Here is a 21,886-nt window from a genome sequence, read left to right as displayed (position 1 = left end):
AGGATACGGAGTGAGAATGTAACTGCCCTATTTTCATTTATTTCTGTGTTTATTCATTTAACAAATATTGCATACCTACTGTGCATCATGCACTGCACTCATCAACGAGGATGTACTGTGGTCAGACAAAGGCCCTTGTCCTCAAGGAATTTAAGACCTAAAAATAAATAAGTAAAAGATTAGTTTTAATTGGGATTAAAGCCGTAGAGAAATGTTCAGGTTACTGTGATAGAGAATAACTTGCTGGAGGATACATTTTTATTATTTTGAATAAGGTGAACAGGGACGTTTCTGTGGGTTGATGTTTGATTGAAGGTGAAAGAATAAGTGAGAGTCAGCATATAATAGCCAAGTGGAAGCATTTTATTTTTTTTATTTTTTTGTGAGGAAGATCCAACCCTGAGATAACATCCATTCCAATCCTCCTCTTTTTGCTGAGGAAGACTGGCCCTGGGCTAACATCCGTGCCCGTCTTCCTCCACTTCATATGGGACGCCGCCACAGCATGGCCTGACAAGCGGTATGTCGGTGCACACCCAGGATCTGAACCGGGATCTGAACCGGCGAACCCTGGGCCGCCGCAGTGGAGCGCATGCACTTAACCGCATGAGCCACTGGGCCGGGCCCTCTTTGTCTTTAACTTTTGACACTTTAATTATAATGTTTCTTCGTGTGAGTCTCTGAGTTCATCTTATTTTTGACTCTCTGGGCTTTCTGCATCTGGATGTCTCTTCATCCCCAAGTTAGGGAAGTTTTCAGCCATTATTTCTTCAAATAAGTTTTCTGGCCCTTTCTGTCTCTCTTCTTCTGGAACCCCCTATAATGCAAATGTTATTCTCCTTGATGTTGTCTCATAAGTTCCTTGAGCTATCTTCACTTTTTTCACTCTTTTTTTCCTGCTGTGGTTGGGTGAGTTCCACTGCCCTATCTTCGAGGTCAGTGATCCTTTTTCTGCTTCATCTCGTCTACTGTTGAGCCCCTCTAGTGTATTTTTCAGTTATGTTATTGTATTCTTCAGCTCTGTGACTTCTGTTTGGTACTTTCTTATACTTTTTATCTCTTTGTTGAAGTTCTCACTTTGTTCATCCCTTCTTCTCCTGAGCTTGGTGAGCATCTTCATGACTATTATTTTGAACTCTTTATGAGGTAAATCACTTCTCTCTGTTTCATTAAGGCTTTTTCTGAGGTTTTATGTTGTTGTTTCGTGTGGAACATATTCCTCTGTTTCTTCATTTTCCTTGACTCTCTGTGTTGGTTTCTATGCATTAGATAAAACATCCACCTCTCTTGTTCTTGAAGGAGTAGCCTCATTTTAGGAGATGAACCTTATCGTTCAACCCTGCCCTAGCTCTTGGTGTGTCTCAACCTTTGTGGTTGTCCAAGCAACCTATTTTATTTTTAGTGCCTTCCAGTAGCAGAGAGTGTGCCAAGACCTGTTACTATCCCAAAAGGGGAGTATGTCAGTCAGCACCTAGATTCACGCTGATCGGAAGCCAGACACTCAGGTAGCAGCTTTCAAAGTATGCAAATATATACAGTCCCGTGGGATCACAAGCATAAGTCCCACTGGCCACCAGAGCCAGGTGATATAGAGGTGTGTCCTGGGTGCAGCCACAAAAGTCAGGGTGCCAAATGAGGGTACAAGCTCCTTGCCAGGAGATGCCAGTAACCTGGAGTAAGGCAGAGGGAGAGCACAAAGATGGTATCCACTGGGCTCCATCCCTGGAGAGCCTTCTGTAGGCCCCTAGATGTGTGCCAAACCAGAAGCCTGCCCCTCAGGCCAAAGCTCCAGGATAAGCAAATAGGCTTTTTTCATAGAAAGCCTGGTGGTGTGTTTCCGTCTGATGTCTGTGCTGCGCCAGGGGGTGGTAGCCTGCCAAGAACTGTCTCTCTATTTGTTACAGTTGCATGGGACCCACAATCACAAGCTCTGCTGGCCACCAGAGACAAGTGATCAGTGGGCATCCCCTGGGTGACAGCTACAAAAACTGGGACACCAGACACATGTACAAGCTCTACTCAGAGATACTGGTGCTCTGGAGCATGGCAGAGGTACAGCGTGAATATAGCACCCACCCTCCAAAGTCTCTGAAGAGGAATACAGTGGGCCCTTAGATGTGTGTTTAATTAGAAGCCTGACCCTCAGGCCACAGCTATGAAGATAAGCTAATAGGCCTTTTTCATTGAAAGACTTGGTGCTTCAGTCTGTTGCCTCTTGCTGGGCCCTGAGGGTGGTAGCCAGTTAAGAACTCTTTCTTCCAGAGGTTACAGTCCTGTTGGACCCTGGAGCATAAGTCCTGCTGGCCACCACAGCCAGGTGACCTAGGGGTGTCCCCTGGGTGGCAGCTGCAAAAATGGGGGTGCCAGATGAGGGTACAGAGTTCTTTCCAGGAGATACTGGTGAGCTGAAGCAAGGCAGAGTGAGAGTGCAAAGATAGCATGTGCTGTCTCCGTCCCCAGAGAGTATTTCAGTAGGCCCCTAGATGTGTGTTAAATTAGATGCCTTCTCCTCCTGCCGGTGCTTTAAGATAAGCAGGTAAGCCTCTTGTACAGAAAGTCTGAGCGCTTTTCAGTTGGCTGCCTCTGTTCTGGGCGAGTCCACTCATGCGAGATCTCTAAGAGCCATTTCTCAGTTCACTATAGCCTTGTGGGTCTTGTGGATGCAAGCCCCATTAGCTTCAAAGCCAGATGTTTTGAGGTTTTATCTCTCAGCTGCAGGTCTTAAAAGTTGGGGTGCCTGATGTGGGGTTTAACCCTTTCCTCCTCAGGGAGAAGCTCCAGGTTTTGAGTTCCTTCCTGATGGTGGGTCACCGTGCTGGGGGTGGGGTTCATGGTAAGATTGTGTCTCGGCCTATCTCCCTTCATTGTGGGTTTTTTCTCATTTGCCTGATGTGTAGGAGTTGCTTAGCTAGTTCTTGGGTTTTTTTCAGAGGAAATTCTTCCATATGTAGCTGTAGATTTGGTGTGTCTGAGGGAGGAAGTGAGTTCAGGATCTTCCTACGTTGCTATCGAATTGGAACCCCGAAAGAATTAATTTTTAACAGTCAATTTTTAATACTGGTCACTAGGAATATTTTGGGACTTGGGATTCCTTCTGTTGCCTCTTACTCTGGGACAGCTATCAGTTCCCCCCCTCAAGTATTCTGAATCTAAACCTTAACAGTTTCCAAATAATTTTATCTAAATTAAAGAGGTTTTACTTTATGTAAGCTGTGTGCCACTGTGCAAAATAATAGTCTCCATAATTAATTTTAAAAAGATACAACAAAACCGTACCCTCTTTCTGCATCCCCCAGCTATATCATTTTCAATTTGTAGTAAAATAAATTGAATTAACACCATACTTAGCATAAATATTGTTTCTTAGCAACATGTCTATACCCTAGTGGCAATTTTCAAGATAATGCTTTCCATTTTGTATAGTACTTTACAATTTACAAATGTTCTTTCTGTTTTCTCAGAAGTTAGATCTACATATTCCTACCCTATTGATGAAGGAATTAACACAAAGATGTTAAGTGACTTTTGTGTAACTCCAGACATTTCCCCTAGATCATCCCTCTTGGTAAAGAATCTTAAAAATTTTAGATAACTTCTTGCTGGAATGTCCCAACTTGTTCTCGTAAGGCAGCTTTTGGAGTTAGTATTGTGATTTTTGTCCCTTGTCTCCTATAGTCTTTCTTTCCCTTTCCTGTCATACTTGTTCAACGAAAGGGAGAAGCCATGTGCGTGCTGGATATAAATGCTGTTGGGCCCTCCTCAGCAATACAAACTCACTGGGAACATCACCCACTTCCAAACTTTACCTAGGTAGTTTCTAAGCTGATTAATCAGATTGTAAAACATGCTCAGCTCTATCTACCCTTTCCCATTTTGAACAGAGTCCTTCAGGTCTTGAGTCACTCAAATTCTGCTCAGAAATGGCAGTGAGAAAATTCAAAACAGAAAAACACACATTTTATAAAAGAGCAACAAATATTGTTTGATAGAATCTTGCACATACCTGAATTTTGTTCTAAAACTCACCTACTGTGATGAAACATCTACCTCTTGGGGCTCTTGCCTCTGAAATGGTTCAAACCTCTCTGGCAGCTTCAGATTACATTCATTATTTATATAATTTTAGCCTGATCTAAAACTACTGAGACCTTTTAATGATTTTTTTCTTCATTAAACAAATTTTCAATACCTCTAAAGCACTACTTTAGCAAGTCTTGAAATCATTTTCTCTATCTGAATATCTTTGGGCTGCTTTCAGTAAGATAAAGAACTATTTAAATAGCTTACAGAGACATAAACTGGGTTTATTTGTTTGAATAACAATTATAATATTAGTCTTGATTGCAAGTGAATTTTCATCTGATTCTGTAGCCTCAAGGACAAAGTCTAGTTCCCGAAGAAATAAATCTGTTAGTACCTTTTTTATTCAGATCAATATTAATTGAAAATATTTAATTTATAAAATGAGCCAACTCACTTTTGACTACACACTTAACATGAAGGGATGACTGAATTTTCCAGGAAAGTGGCCAAACAGGGTCAAAATACCTTATACATCAAGGCAGATTGCTTTTTGATTTGCTCTGATGCCAGGCCTCTTGCATTCAAATCCCAGCTCCAGTATTTACGTGTTAAATGACCTTGGGTTTATTATTAGGTAACCTCTCTGGGCCTCCATTTCCTCATATGCAAGTGGGGATGATAATTAAACCTTCATTATTGGGTGTGGATTAATTGAGTTACTATAGATAAAGTAAAAGTCTGGTTTTGTAATTCCATTTTCATCTAAGCTTTGTTTTTAACTCTTCAAATAAAAGCCTGATTATTTTCTTTTAAAGACTTTTTTCCAAAAATAAAATATATTAGTCTGTAGATTTATCTCCCTGCATGCCAAAGAAACCAGAGAAATTGAATTATACAAGCATGAAAAAAAGAATCATTTTCATGTGCATTATTGATGCTTGATTATCCCGAAGTGATGTGAACAATATTAAAAAAGCCACTTTTTATTGTGTTTCTCTAAGGTTAGCATTACATAATTATTTGGTCATATTTTGTTGTTTTTTATGGATAAGGCTAAATGGGGGAAAAGGAAGTAGTGATCTGAGAGATTAGGAAGAGAGGGGAAATCCTCATCTGCAGATAAAAGAAAATTGACTACAAATCAAATACTTGGTAGGTCTCCATGAGTAGATGATTAAAAATTTTATTCTGATATTCCGAATTTATGAAGAATGTATATTTGTGTAAGGCTTCAACTGTGAGTTGATATAAACATGGAAGGAAGAATAGATGTAAAACATTTTTAAATGATGTTAACCGAAAATGTTAATAGTCATTATATTTTCGTAATATAACTGCAGATGATTTTCTTTTTTAATATGTTGCTGCATTATAAAATTTTATACAATTAATATATATTACTCTATAATCAGAAATCAAGTTGGCAATCCTAAAAGTGGCAGTTATACAAAAAGTTAAAAGTGTACAATTTTAGAAGCACATTTATTGTTTAAAAAAAAAGTTGCATGCATCAGTGTTGCATGAGTTTTCATCTGTGATTAATTTTTTAATATTGAAACAAATGAATCACTTGAAAGTTTCAGGTTTTTGGTCTTGTCCAAAAATAAATGCTGTATACTTTCGGGTATACTTTTTCTACTTTGGGCTTATTTTATTTATTTTTTTGGTGAGGGAGATTGGCCCTGAGCTATCATCTGTTGCCACTCTTTCTCCTTTTGCTTGAAGAAGGTTGTCCCTGAGCTAACATCTGTGCCAATCTTCCTCTATTTCTTGTATATGGGATTTCTCCACAGCATGGCTTAATGAGCAGTGTGTAGGTCTGTGCCCAGGATCTGAACCCTCAAACCCCAGGCCACCGAAATGGAGCACATGGACTTAATCACTATACCACCAGGCCAGCCCTACTTTTGGCTTATTTTAATGTTGAACCTTGCATATTTTTATTTGTACATAGCCTTTAGTAAATCATACAATATTTCTTATAACATGCCCAAATTTATCTTAGAATCACGGAATGCTGGAGTAATAATGTACTGTGTAGAAGACCTAGTTCAGGGGTGCAACATTGATGACTTTGGTTCATTGTTATGCCCACCGAGTACTTTAAAAGCCTGTATGACTAAGTAAATAAAATGTGTGACCATAAAACAAGCAACATGAGTGTCCAGAGTCTTACTTTCAACGAGATTCATAGATTTATGTTAATGCCATGACCTCGTGGAGCATCTGAGATTGCAATCCCTCACCTAGTCCAGCTCCCTCTACCTGTCCATTTGGATCATAACCTAACTGCCTTCCCTAACGCCACTTTTTCCAATTTGGATTCCAAGGGCTCCCTCCCTTGAAGCCAGATATTTAAATACAATCAGTGACCTGTAGTGCCTGCAAATAAATATGATTGTGAGGGAAAGTACTTACTGGCTAATTTTAAGCATTGAAAATAGAATCAAGAGCATTGGGATTGGGGGTGGTCTGTGCGCCAAGGTATGGGATAGATAATCAGTCAATTTGAAGCAGAGACTTGATTATGATCTACAAAAATTAATAATAATGACTGCTACTTATTGAGTGTTTATATGCCAGGGACTTAATTGAACATGTTACATATGTCATCTCATATGATGCCCAGACAGCCTATTATCCAGTTTTACAGTCGAGGAAACTAAGGCTTAAAAGGGTAATTTAATTTGCCCAGGTCTCAAGCTAGTAATTGGGTCAGGTTTCTTTTTGATCTTTTCAGTATTTCCTGCCACAGACATTAAAAACTTGAACTACTAGACCAAATGTCTTTTGGGATTACAGCCTAGGTTTGGAAAGAACCTAACACAATTTTTTTTTTAACTAGCCTGAGCTTTCTACTAGGGGCAAAAATGTAATGACAACATTCACTCAACATCTGTGTACTAAAATTTGGGGGTGGAGAAGGAGTTGGGGAGGAATGTCTGGTGGAAGGGGACCCCAAACAGAACCATTAGTAAACAAGGTGTTTATCTGTGAAGTGTTTGAGTACTGAGAGCCTACAACAGCCTAAAATAGCACGTACTGTTAATGGGGATCAGTGATGAGAACTTTGTAGTTGGACGTGGAAAATGGTATTCGACTTCTATTTTTAAGGGAAGATTATTTGGTATAATTGGGAAAGGGGACATCCCTCATGCCTTATTTTTCCTTCTAAAATGTCATAGCTGAAAATATAACTAAAGTCTTGAAAAAGAGCTTGGGTTTCTGACTGATTTTGGGGAGACTCCAGAGTGAGCACCATGATTTATTTGTAATTTCTTGTCATGGAAAATATAGGCTGTAGGTCATTTGAACCAACAAATCTGGTTTTGGTTTTCTGTTCACTTGATATTTCCATCTTTTTGATCATACTGATTTTCAATCTATTTTGTCTCTTTCAGAAAGAGTTTTGGAACACCTACACAAAAGCGCAACAAGGAGAGAGTAACAGAGGAAGTGACTGGTTTCAATTTTACCTTACCTTTCCATTAATCTTTGGCCTCTTCATTATTCTCCTTGTCATTTTCCTAATTTGGAGATGCTTCCTAAGAAACAAAACTCGTAGACAGACAGTAACTGAAGGCCACATTCCTTTCCCTCAGCACCTTAATATTATCACTCCGCCTCCCCCACCAGATGAAGTGTTTGATAGCAGTGGATTGTCACCAGGCTTTCTGGAATATGTAGTTGGGCGCTCAGATTCTGTCTCCACTCGCCTGTCCAACTGTGACCCCCCACCAACCTATGAGGAAGCCACTGGCCAGGTGAACCTGCGGAGAAGTGAAACAGAACCTCATTTAGACCCACCCCCGGAGTATGAAGATATCATCAACTCCAACTCAGCCAGTGCCATTGCTATGGTGCCTGTGGTCACCACCATCAAATGAAACTGCAGACTTCTTTTTACTATAATCGTTTTTAAAATACTAATGAAAGAACTTTCTAGCACTTTACCACTACATAAATGTGCATTGACTTATTTTATTGGCCTCTGACAGCATACCACTTTACATTTTCTGATTTGATTTTCATTAATTTTGTTTCCTACTATAAAGTTATTATCCATGCTCATTTTTGCTAATGGAAATATGTTAAGAGGGAAAAACATACTAGTGGAGCTCTTCATGTGATGAGATATATATGTGTGTGTACATATATATGTATTGATGTATATGCATATACACGTGTGTGTGTACATTAGCCCAGTATATGTGCAACTGTCTTAAAAGGCCATTAACTTCTGTCTAAATCACCTGTAAAGAGAACATTACTCACCAAAATTGGGGAAAAAAGGCACCAACAATTTGTGTAATAGTTAGCCAGCAACATGCTGTTGAATTTTGAAAATAAGATGAACTTAGTAGCATGTTTTCTAATTAATTCTTACTGGCTTTTGTTAACCTCCTTTTTCTTTACTGTAAAAGGAAAAAAAAATGCGTGTTGTCCATCTTGATTTTAGGAACATCTCAGAAAGAGGGAAGACATAATAAACAATAACTTGCTTATAGTGTGTAGCAAGAAAATCATTGGTCATTAGTGGCATTTGGCTAGTTTTGTAGGAGGGATTTCTTGTTATTGTTGGCTACCTCCTCCCCCAAATTAAACAGTGTTTGCTTAGTATCTTTGAATGTCTCATGCTGTTTGTGTTGACATCTCGGTGGCTTGGATTTCCCGGCAACAGAATAATTTCTAAAGTAGATATATGCATCAATGACACAGAATAGATACAGATTTCTCCTTTGCTCATCAATTATTGGTGACAGTTATTTTCTTCTCACTGTTTCATTGCCTTTTACTCTACTGTCCACTCCCTCTCACACCACCACAGAATCTTCAAGCACCTAAGGGTTTAGTTAAAAACTCTTGAAATTATTTTCTTAATGTTTTTGTATAGACTGAAGTCTTTGCCTCAAGATGATTAGGAGGCAATTTTCCATTAAATTAAGAACCATGATTTTTATATTGCTCTCCGGTTGGTGGAGGAAGATTGCAAAGTCTGTGTTGTGCCAGGTGCACAATAAATCTAGTTATAGCTTCACATAGATCTCATTATTGTTGCTATTTCATTTTGTCTTTTCATCAAAAATTTTTTTTAACTGAAGGATTTTTACTTTTCCCTTGGAGTAGAGGGAACAGGCTGTGAATGAACTGCCGACATAAAATAAGACAGTTGTTTTTTATGAAGTTCCATTATGTATGCACTGATGGAAAATTCATTATATCGGTCAGGGAAATGTCTGTGTCACTCTCAAGACTCCTTAGTGCTGGATAAAATGGTTGATGAGGCAGAAGGGATGCAGGTTTCAGAAGTGTCATACCCTGTTGCCTCCATCTCCAGCCCCACCAACCCCTCCCCTAATCCTGCCCTGGAACCCAAGGAAGGAGGAATGCTGGGGAGAACCCTGAACTAGGAGTCAGATGACCTGAATTCTAATCCCGTACTGCAACATACTTGCCATGGTACCTTGGAAAGACCTTTATCTGACCCTCAAATTCCTCACCTCTAAAATGGCGATAATATCATTATTCCTGCCTTTCTCCAGGGGCTCTAAAAGGATCTAATGAGATGGTGTGTGTGAAAGTAATTGGTAAGGTGTGAAGAGCTATCTAGTTGTAAGGTCGTAGCATTGTTCTTATTGTTCTTAAGAGAGAATTTTCTCCTTCTATGTCCCTAAAATTTTTCAGCGCTTTCACATAGTAAGAAATAGAGTGGGTTGCTCCATACATGGCTAACATGTTCCTAATCTGAGTGTGTGGGCTGTTCAACTCCTGTCATTCTCTGGGCGATACCAATGCTGTGCCAACTTAAAGACAACTGCCAGCTCAGCATAAACAGGCTTAAGTAAATGTTGGAAAGGGAACCAAGATGTGTGTGTTTAGTTAATAGGTTTTTAGCTTTCATGGATTAAAAATGATAAATCTTGACCCTGGTCTCAGCAAAAATGACAATATTGTTTTGAATTTGGCCATGAGTACATGGTGATCTTTGGCTTCTAGTTAAACCTAAAAGGGTGAGTGTTTGATCCAGTGACTTGTGTGTGTATGTGTGGATATTTTGGGTTATTTTTAAATGAAAAGGCTCCTTTTGTGTGGAATTTTTTTTGTCTCTAATATCAGGCCTTGGATTAGACCAGCAGTTTTCAAAGTGTGGCCCACAGACTCCTGGGAGTCCTTGAGAGCCTTTCAGGGGATCTGTGAGATCAAAACTATTTTCATAATATTTGTCTTTCACTCTCTCTCAAAAAGTAGTTGAAAGTATAAAAAAATGCCATCTTCTCACAAATCTCTTTTCTGTTTTAGAAAATATAGCTATTTTCTTAAAAATATTATTTATGTTAGTACATAATGGACTTTATTTTTAGATGAGTAAATACTTTTAAATTTTTCAGTTTTATTTTCTATGTCAAATACTGATAGATATAAACTCCATAAACAAAAGCTCTTTGGCGTCCAGATCCCCAACAAATTTTAAGAGTAAAGGGGTCTGGAGACCAAAAGTTTGAGAATTATAGAATTAGACAAAGGAGCAGGATGTTCTATTGCTAAGTATATATTCTTACAACTTTATTTTAAACTCCTGATATTGGATTTAATGCTGCCTTTTAGAGATACCTGAATTGTAGTATAAGAATGAATGTTGATCCTTTGAGCAAAATCCAAATGCTTCAACTGATTGATGGCTACAGCTGTTTAGACTGTTTGTCAAAGGAAACACCCTACTCCATAGTGATAACTGGCATCAGCCACAGGTCTCCTAGTGGCATTTGCGTGATAATGACAGGATAAAAAAATACCACTTTCTTCAAGAAACATTCTCTTAGGTTGGTTTGGTTTGTTTGATTTTCGGTTTGGGTTTTTACGTTTTTAAAAACCCTTTTGCTATCCCATCTGGTTTTATAAACTGAGTTTCTTAACATTTGTTATAATTGAAGGGGCTTGTCTGGAAAAATATATATTTTTTTTATGCTTTTGCCTTTCTTACCTGATATTAAATTTACCTTTAATCATTTTTAATAAAGGTTTATTTTTGCAGGATATGTTTAGTACATTTCTTAAGCAGTAACTAAATTGAATCAACCAGTTTGCATTTAAATGAAAGAAGGGCTTAATGGTCATCCAGCAGAATGGTTTCCAAGCCTCCACATGCAGTGGTTGTGTCTGGAATCCTAGAACTGGCACTTTCTGCCTCCCTGCTTTAAATGTCACAATGAATTATATTTGTTTAAATTAAATGATTTTTTTTTCCTGTTGACCAGTAGAAACACAGATGCTGTGTTTTATTCATTGTTAATGATGACTGATATTATTGATGATTGATCTAACTGTGGAGGTAGCTTTAACTTGGTTCTGTGTAAATAGCATGTATTTTATTATAATATTTCACATTTTTAAACACTTGGTTTACATTAAATTATGGTATTTAACTTTTTATGTTTATACTAGGTAAGGTTTTTCTTAGGTTTCTGTGTTTTTGGTATGCTAAATAAAGCTATTTTGAAACCCCAGAGATTTTTTTTTTCTGCCACCTGTTAATTATGTTTTGGTTAGGTGATAAACATACTGCATAAGTTCTTATCAATTATGGCCTTTTTAACAAGGTAAAATTATGTTTTTTTATGAATTTAGGGGGTATTGCTCAATAAAGAAATCAGAAATTATCTGGTGAAGACCTCAGGGTGTTCTCAGCATAAGAAAGAACTTTCTGTACTACTTTTGAATGATGCTAGTATGATACAAAATGGGAACACTTGCTCCGAAGGGATAGATTGAGCTCCCTGCTGTAGTGTAGTTTGTCAAATACTGGGAATAGTGTTGTCTGCAGATACCAAGGAGCTGGTTTTTTCCTCCTTAGCAAAACAGCTTGCATTTGACATTTGAGAAGATGAGAAAGGAAAGCACAAGATGGAAACATTTGTGACCACAGGGCATCATCCTAAGTGTAGTTACCTCAAACACTAAAAGCTGATGTGACATGTCATCAACAAAGGAAATGTAAATATGACTTGATGTTTATGGTATAGAAAATTAAAATTATTTACTTACAATTTATACTTAAAATTCCTCCTTGAATATAAATGAGTATCCATTTTGTAAGCATAAGTCCCCAGAGAGTTGTCCAAAATGTTATAAAAAGGTACTTTTAAAAATACATCATTTCTAAAAAAATATATAACTTAGTGATTAATGTCATAAAACTCAACCTTTAGATCAAGACATTTCCAGCACCCAGAAGGCTCCTTTATAGCCACCTCCTTAAAGATAAAACTATTCTCATACCTATCCTAAGAGATCAATTTTTTAAATCTCGTACTTGGCTGTGGCCATATGGACTTGCCTCTTTTCCTTTCTTAAATTCTTAAGGTATTTCAGCAAAGTTCAAGCTAGTGAGTTCCAGAGCCATCTCTTGGCCATCCTTGAAATCACCTACTTGTTCTTTCTAAGCCTTTTCTACATACCTGAAGATTTTTGAGGGCAAGAATTCTGTTTAATCCCTTTATCTTTGTTCCTCAAATACATCAAATACCTAAAATTGAGGGCTTTTTTAAGACTATGAATTGACCAAAACATCATTAGCTTTCTGGCTGGTCCCTTTAATGTTTGTCTTTCTGCTGTAATTCTTATCACCTGCCATTTCCTTAGTCTTTGTATGATGACATTTTGCTCTCAGTAATTTTACTTTACTTCTATATTTTTTAAGACTTCAAAACCCGCTATAATCTGGTCCCACAGACTTATCTAACCTTATTTGCTTCCATAGCTCAGATGATAATTACAAAGTGCCTACCTTGTATAAGACACGAAGGATTAGAAAGTAATGGTGTCTATAGCCCTTGTCCCTGGGGATTTTGCAATCAGACTAAGACTGGGATAACCTTCTACTCTTCTAATTTATTGTAACCCTAATTCTACTCCAGCTCAGAGATTCTTTTTGCCCCAAGTCCCATGGTGTTTACAGTCATCTTTATCATGCAGTCCTGTATATCAGTCTATGCTGTGATTTCTATAAGTTTTTATCAATGGAAACTAACTTTCAAAAAAATTTTCATATAACCCTAGTACATGAAACAGATAAGACTGTTGCGATTGACTACAGAAGTGGGAAGCTTGGAATCCCACCATCTGTGACCTTCCTTGTCAATCCCCCTTACTTAGGTCAGTCCAAGTCACCTCTGCAAATATTAGCATTTTATGAACATAATTAGAAAACCACTGTAATATAACATCTATTGATGTCCAATTTCATAGTCCCTCATCTTTCCACACAAAAAACAATCTACAGACTCTCCTCCACTAACAGACTGCTTAGGGTTCAAAATGCTCTTTTTAGTCCAATTGTTCCTAACTAACTCACAAGTATACTGCACTGGCCACCAACATACTATCTATTAAAATCATGTTTGAAGAGAACCTTGGAGTATTGTTAGTTCTGATTCTTCCTTTACATCATTTCCGTCATCACCATACCTCTTGCTACATTTTCAATACTCAGTCCTTTTGCCATTGTGGGAAATGATGGTTTTAGTATACTCATAAACCATGTTTAAAAATAATCATAGCATCATGTCAATGAATATAGTGCAGAGTAGGGAATTCCAAAAGCATGTTCTTCCATAAAGGCAGCAAATAAACTGGCAAAAACTGTCAGAATCAACTTCATCAGAACTCTGGAAACTAAAGTTTACAGCAACCAGGCAAGAAAAAAAGCCTTTCACTTACCCTGGCCTTATCCACTGCTTCCCTCCTCAGGGGCATCTTGGAAGACAACAGCCCACATTTCCAAGTATAGGTTCCTAGTACCAGAGGGGGCAAAATAGACTTGATTCTCAAAGAATTGAGGTTGGTTGGTTAGCCCTGTATTTCGGCTTCCTGAGGTACCAGCTCAAGGGCTTGCCTGTAGTTTGTCTTACTTGGAACTTTCCCAAGTTGGAGGCAACTATCTAGGGGGAGGGTGTTTTGCAAAAAATACTTAAAGGTAAATGCATTAGCTGCTACCACCTGGACAAAAGATAACAAAAGTTGGGGTAAACAATAAACTGAAAAGCTTGGGAGGAAGGGCTGGGGAAGGAAGAAAATAAGGATTTTGAAAAGTTCCCCCATAGTCTTAGGAATCTATAAAGCTAAGCACATATCCAGAGCTGAGTGCATGCTCTAGAAAAATCTGAGAGGCTCTAAACTCTCATTTTTGTCTGACCTTCAGGTTCTCCATAAGCGGGAAGTGAAGGTTATAGTAGAGTTGTATATTGTCTGTCGGGAAGTTGAAGGTTTGCCCCAACACACACAGAACCCACTGCAAAAGCTAGGATACTTTTTTGTGTGTGGGGGGGAGTGATTTGCAAATGTTTAAGGAACTTTGTCAAATTACTAGCTTACCACTACAATAACAGATACAAGACTTCATTGGCCATACATGACAAAGAATACATCACAAAATGCTTTCAAAATATGAAAACCACAACAACTAAAACAAGTAGCAAAAACAAACCATAAGGAAGGGGGAGAATCTGATTTCCAGAGTTGCCATTCTATAATATTAATTAATAGCCACACCCACTGCTGAGTATAGTACCTAGTCCTGACTGTCTAGGAAATGTGGCCAGAGAACCCAGGAAACTGTGGAACCCATAATATAACCTCTCTTGGGCAGGGAACCAAGCCAGCAGTCCTATCCAACTGTTCTCAGCCAGCAGCACATACCCCCAACCTCACAGCTCAGGCAGTGGCCTCACCCCAAAATAGACCCTTATAGAAAGCCCCACCTGCCCAATGATGTTACCAGCAGACATCCAGAAACCTAAACTGAACTGACTGGTGAAGAACTATCTCTGCCAAAGTGAAAATGTAAAGAAGTCCGGAAGAGGAGACCACCTACTCAAATGTGTAGACACCAATGTAGGGAATCAAGGATCATGAAAAAATCAGGTAAATATGACACCACCAAAGGAAACTAATAAAGCTATAAGTGACCCTAAAGAAATGGAGATCCATGAACTGTCAGAATTCAAAGTAATCCTTTTTTAAAAGTTTAGTGAACTACAAGAACACACAGATAACCCAACAAAATTAGGAAAACAATGTATGAACAAAAATAATACAAGTTCAACAAAGAAACAGAAACCAGCAAAAAAGAAAAAAGAAAAAAAGAAAAATCATAGAGCAGAAAAGTAAATGAACTGAAGAATTCAATAGAGAGCTTCAAAACCAGACTTGGTTATGCAGAAGAATCAATCAATGACCTAAAAGACAGGACATTTGGAATTTTCCAGTCAGTAGAGCAAAAAACGAATGAAAAAGAGTGAAGAAAGCCTATGGGACTTACAAGACACAATCAAAAGAAACAATAACTGCATTATGGGAATTCCAGAAGGAGACAGAAAGAGAAAGGGATAGACAGTATATTTAAAGCAATAATGGCTAAAAACTTCTCAACCTGGAGAGAAAAATGGACATCCAGATCCATGAGACCCAAAGGACCTCAAATAGATTGAGCCCAAATAGGGCTACACAGAAACACATTGTAATTATTAAATTGTCAAAAGTCAAAGACACAAAGAAAGAATTTTGAAAGCAGCAAAAGAAAAGAGAGAAGTTAGATACAAGGGAACTCCCATTAGACCATGGGCAAATTTCTCAACAGAAACATTTTAAGGCCCAGAGAGAGTGAGAGGTTGTATTCAAAATATTGAAAAGAAAAAAAAAAAAAACGGTCAGCAAGATTTCTATACCTAGCAAAGCTGTCCTTCAGAAATTAAGAAAGGATACTTTCCTGAACAAACAAAAGCTAATGGAGTTCGTCAACACTAGACCTGCCTTACTAGAAATGCTGAAGGGAGTTCTTTGAGTGAAAGTAAAAGGATGCTAATAAACATCATAAAAACACAAGAAGGTAGCATAAAACTTACTGGTAATAGTAAATATATAGTCAAAGTTAGACTCTGTAATATGATAATGATGCATAATTCATTTATAACCCTAATTTAAAAACAAGCATAGTAAAAATAATCATAACTACAATACTGTTATTAACCAATATAAAAAATATATAAACTGTCAATAACCTAAATGTTATTGTTATAAAAGTTATAAGAAATATCAATAACCTAAAATGTGAGGGGGAGGAGAAGTAAAAGTGTAAAGTTTAGGAATTCAATTGAAATTGAGTTGTTATTAGTATAAAATAGGATGTTATAATTTTAAGATATTTTATATAAGCCTCATGATAACCACAAGGGAAAAATCCTGTAGTAATTACACAAAAGAACATGATAAAGAATTCAAACTTTACATACAAAAAGTCAAGAAACACACACACACAAAGACAGCAGGATAAGAAGGAACAATAGATCTACAAAACAGCCAGAAATAATTAACAAAATGACAACAGTAAGTTCTTACCTATCAATAATTACTTTAAACATAAATGGATTAAATTTCCAATCAAAAGACATAGAATGGCTCAATGGATTTAAAAAAGATCCAAGAGTCTTACTTTACCTTTAAGGACACACATAGAGTGAAGGGATGAAAAAAGATATTTTAAGCAAATAGTAAACAAACAAACACAAAAACAGAGGTATCTATACATTTGAAAAATGGTAAAAAGAGACAAAGAAGGTCATTATATAATGATAAAAGGGTTATCCATAAGACAACATAACAATTGTAAATATTTATGCACTCGACATTGGAGCACCTAAATATATAAATTAAAAACTAATGGAGCAAAAAGGAGATATAAACAGTAATACAACAATAGTTGAGGACTTTAATACTCCACTCTCAACAATGGCTAGATCACTCAGACAGGGAATCAATAAGGAAACAAGGAATTTGAACAACACTATAGACCAAGTGGACCTAACAGACATATACAGAATATTCTATCCAATAATAACAGAATACACATTCTTCTCAAGTGCACATGGAACATTTTCTAGGATATACCATATGTTAGGCCACAAAACAAGTCTTAGCAAATTGAAGTAGGTTGAAATCATACCAAATATCTTCTCTGATCACAGTTGTATGAAAGTAGGAATTGATAACAGGAGGAAAACTCATGAATACATAGAAATTAATACTCTCCTGAACAACAAAGCATGAAAGAAGAAGCTAAAGGAAATAAAGCATCTTGAGACAAATGAAAATGGAAACACAACATACCAAAACTTACAGAATACAGCAAAAGCAGTTCTAAGAGGGATGTTCATAGCAATAAATGCCTACCTCAAGAAACAGGAAAAAATCTCAAATAAGCAACCTGTCTATCTTTACACTTCAAGGAACTAGAAAAAGAAGAATGAAGCCCAAAGTTAATAGAAGAAAAGAAATAACAAATATCATAGCAAATACAAATAAAATAGAGACTAAAAAGACAACAAAAAAGAACAATGAAACCAAGAGCTGGTTCTTTGAAAAGATAAACAAAATTGACAAACTTTTAGCTACACTCACCAAGAATAAGAGAGAGGGCTCAAGTAAATAAAATCAGAAATGAAAGAGATGTTACAACGGAAACCACAGAAATACAAAGGATCATAAGAGACTACTATGAACAATTATGCACCAACAAACTGGACAACTTAAAAGAAATGGATAAATTTGCAGAAACATACAACTTGCCAAGACTAAATCATAAAGAAATAGAAAATCTGAATAGACTGATTAAGAAAAAAAAGATTTTAATCAGTAATCAAAAACCTACCAAAAAATAAAAGTCAAAGACCAGATGGCTTCACTAGTGAATTAAAGAAAATTATACAAATCCTTCTCAAACTATTCCAGAAAATAGAAGAGGACAGAACACTTCCAAACTCATTTTATGAGGCCAGTGTTACTCTGATGCCAAACCCAGACAAGAACACCACAAGAAAAAAATTACAGGCCAATATCCTTGATGAACATAGATGCAAAAATCCTCAACAAAATATTAGCAAACCAAATTCGACATCACATTAAAAAGATCATACACCATGATCGAGTGGAATTTATTCCAGGGATGCAGCATAGTTCAACGTCCACAAAACAATCAACGTGATACACCACATTAACAAAATGAAAGATAAATGTATCATGATCATCACAAGAGATGCAGAAAAAGCATTTGACAATATTCAACATCCATTTATGATTAAAAAAAAAACTATCAAGAAATGTGTATAGAGGGAACATACCTCAATATAATAAAGGCCGTATATGACAAATCCACAGCTAACATCATACTCAACAGTGAAAACCTAAAAGATTTTCCTCTAAGATCAGGAAAAATACAAAGATGCTTACTCTCACCACTTTTATTCAACATAGTATTGGAAGTTCAAGACAGAGCAATTAGGCAAGAAAAAGAAATAAAAGGCATCCAAATTGAACAGAAAGAAGAAAAACTGTCACTCTTTGCGGATGACATTATATTATATATCGAAAACCCTAATGACTCCACCAAAAAACTTAGAACTAATAAATCAATTCAGTAAAGTTTCAGGACATAAAATCAATATACAAAAATCTGTTGTGTTTCTATATACTAATAATAAACTATCAGAAAGAGAAATCAAGAAAACAATCCCATTTACAATTGCATCGAAAAGAATGAAATGTCTACGAATAAATAGCACTAGGAGTTGAAAGACCTGTGCACTGAAAACTACAAGATATTAATGAAAGAAATTGAACAAGACACAAATAAATGGAAATATATTCTATCCTCATGGATTGGAAGAACTAATATTGTTAAAATGTCCATACTATCCAAAGCAATCTACAGTTGATGCAATCACTATCAAAATTTCAATGGCATTTTTCACATAAATAGAACAAAGAATCCTAAAATTTGTATGGAACCACAAAAGACCCTAAATAGCCAAAGAAATGTTGAGAATGAACAAAGCTGGAGGGATCAAGCTTCCTGATTTCAAAGTATACTACAAAGCTATAGTCATCAAAACAGTGTAGTATTGGCATAGAAACAGACACATAGATCATTGGAAAAGAAAAGAGAGCCCAGAAATAAACCCAAGCATGTATGGTCAATTAATTTATGACAAAGGAGCCAATAATATACAGTGGGGAAAGGATGGTCTCTTCAATAAATAATGTTTGGAAACTGGCCAACCACATGCAAAAGAATGAAATTAGACTACTATCTTTCACTGTAGACAAAAACTAATTCAAGGCCCGGCCCCGTGGCTTGGCGGTTGGGTGCGTGCACTCCGGTGCTGGCAGCCCAGGTTCAGATCCCGGGCGCGCACTGTTGCACTGCTTCTCTGGCCATGCTGAGGCCGCGTCCCACATACAGCAACTAGAAGGATGTGCAGCTATGACATACAACTATCTACTGGGGCCTTGGGGGAAAAATAAATAAATAAATAAAATTATATAAAAAAAAACTAATTCAAAATGGATTAAAGACTAGAATGTAAGAACTGAAACCATAAAACTCCTAGAAGAAAACATAGGCAGTAGGCTCCTTGGCATCAGTCTTGGCAATGAGTTTTTGGATCTGACTCCAAAAGCAAAGGCAATAAAAGCAAAAATGACCAAGTGAGACTACATCAAACTAACAAAGCTTCTGCACAGCAAAGGAAACCATCAACAAAATGAAGAGGCAACCTATTGAATGTGAGAAAATGTTTTCAAATCATATATGTGATAAGGAGTTAATATCCAAAATATATAAAGAACTCATACAACTAAATAGCAAAAACAAACAATCCAATTAAAAATGGGCAGAAGATCTGAATAGACATTTTTCCAAAGAAGGCATACAGATGACCAATAGGTACATGAAAATTTGCTCCACTTCACTAATTATCAGGGAAATGCAAATCAAAACCACAGTGAGATCACCTCACAGAATGTCAGAATGGCTATTATCAAAAAGACAAAAAATAACAAGTGTTGGCAAGGATGTGGAGAAAAGGGAAATCTTGTGCACTGTTGGTGGGAATGTAAATTGGTGTAGCCACTATGGAAAACAGTATTGAGTTTCCCCCAAAATTAAAAACAGAACTAGCATATGATCCAGCAATTCCACTTCTGGGTATTTATCTGAAGAAAACATAAACACTAATTCAAAAGAATATATGCAACCCTATGTCCAATAATGTCCAGCATTATTTTTAATAGCCAAGATATGGGTACAACCTACGTCGCCATCGATGGATGAATGGATAAAGAAGATGTGGTGTATATATATATATATATATATATATATATATATATATATATATATATATATATATGTATGTATATACAATGGAATACTATTCAGCCATACAAAAGAATGAAATCTTGCCATTTGCAACAATGTGGATGGACCTTGAAGGCATTATGTTAAGTGAAATAAGTCAGACAAAGACAAATACCATATGATCTCACTTAATGTAGAATTAAAAACAACAACAACAACAAACCAAGCTCACAAATACAGAGAATACCTTGGTGGTTGCCAGCAGTGAGTGTTGGAGGGTGGGATAAATGGGTGAAGTGAGTCAAAAGGTAAAAATTTGAAGTTATAAAATAATTAAGTCATGTTGATGTACAGCATGATGACTATAGTTAATACTGTATTGCATGTTTAAACGTTGCTAAGAGGGCCGGCCCCGTGGTGTAGTGGTTGAGTGCACGGGCTCCACTGCTGGTGGCCCGGGTTTGGATCCCGGGCGCACACCGACGCACCGCTTGTTGGGCCATGCTGTGGTGGCATCCCATGTAAGGTGGAGGAAGATGGGCATGGATGTTGGCTCAGGGCCAATCTTCCTCAGCAAAAAGAGGAGGATTGGCATGGATGTTAGCTCAGGGCTGGTCTTCCTCACAAAAAAAAAAAAAAAGCTGCTACGAGACTAGATCTTAAAAGTTGCATCACAAGAAAAAAAAATTTGTAACTGTGTATGGTGACAAATGTTAACTAGACTTACCGCAGTGATCATTTTGCAATATATAGAAATGTTGAATCATTATGTTTGATACCTGAAACTAATATAATGTTATATGTCAGTTACCTAAATAAAAAGAAAGGAAAGAAAGATCTCAGATAAACAACCTAACTCTATGCCTTAAGGAACTAGAAAAAGAAAAACAAACTTAAAAAATCTAGCGGAAGGAAGGAAATAATAAAGATTAGAGCAGAAATAAACAAAATAGAGAAGAGGAAAAAAATACAAAAAATTAACCAAACTAAGAGTTAGTTCTTTAAAAAAATAAAATTGAAAAACCTTTAGCTGGACTATCCAAGGAAAAAAAAAGAGAGGACCCAAATCAACAAAATTATAAATGAAAAAGGGGACATACATCTGATACCAAAGAAATACAAATGATCATAAGAGGTTACTGTGAACAACTATACACCAACAAAATGGACAACCTAGAAGAAAGGGAAAAAGTCTTAGAAATATACCACTTACCAAGACTGAATCAGGAAAAAATAGAAAATCAGAACAGACCAATTACTAGTAAGGAGATTGAATCAGTAATAAAAAAAAAATCTCCCATAAAGAAAAGCCCAGGACCAGATGGTTTCACTAGTGAATTTTACCACACATTTAAAGAATTAATGCCAATCCTTCTCAAATGCTTCCAAAACATCAAAGAGGAGAAAATAGTTCCAAACTCATTTTATGAGGCCAGCATTACCCTGCTACCAAAGCCAGATAAGGACACTACCAGAGAAGAAAACTACAGACCAAAATCCCTGATGAGTATAAATGCAAAAATTGTCAATAAAATACTATCAAACCAAAATCAGCAGCACATTTAAAGGATCATACATCATGATCAAGTGGGATTAATCCCTGGGATGCAAGGATATTTCAACATATGCAAATCAATCAGTGTGATACATCACATTAATAGAATGAAAGAAAAAATC

At 36.7% G+C, this 21,886-nt stretch overlaps 1 protein-coding gene across 2 annotated transcripts in view; it reads left to right on the top strand.

Annotated features, from left to right (window-relative positions):
• The window catches only part of PRRG1 (proline rich and Gla domain 1), a 139,928-nt gene extending 131,285 nt beyond the window's left edge, over positions 1-8,643 (top strand). For both annotated transcript variants that reach the window (XM_004435052.3, XM_087427156.1), the window contains exon 4: positions 7,425-8,643. In XM_004435052.3, coding sequence (XP_004435109.1) covers positions 7,425-7,910 — 486 coding nt within the window. In that variant the 3' untranslated portion in view covers positions 7,911-8,643. The remainder of the gene's footprint in view (positions 1-7,424) is intronic.
• The last annotated feature ends 13,243 nt before the right edge of the window (positions 8,644-21,886 follow it).

The sequence above is a fragment of the Ceratotherium simum genome, chromosome X, assembly GCF_057802395.1.
Source record: "Ceratotherium simum simum isolate JZ-2026a chromosome X, ASM5780239v1, whole genome shotgun sequence".
Taxonomy (NCBI): Eukaryota; Metazoa; Chordata; class Mammalia; order Perissodactyla; family Rhinocerotidae; genus Ceratotherium; species Ceratotherium simum.
This window is presented reverse-complemented; position numbering and strand designations above follow the sequence as displayed.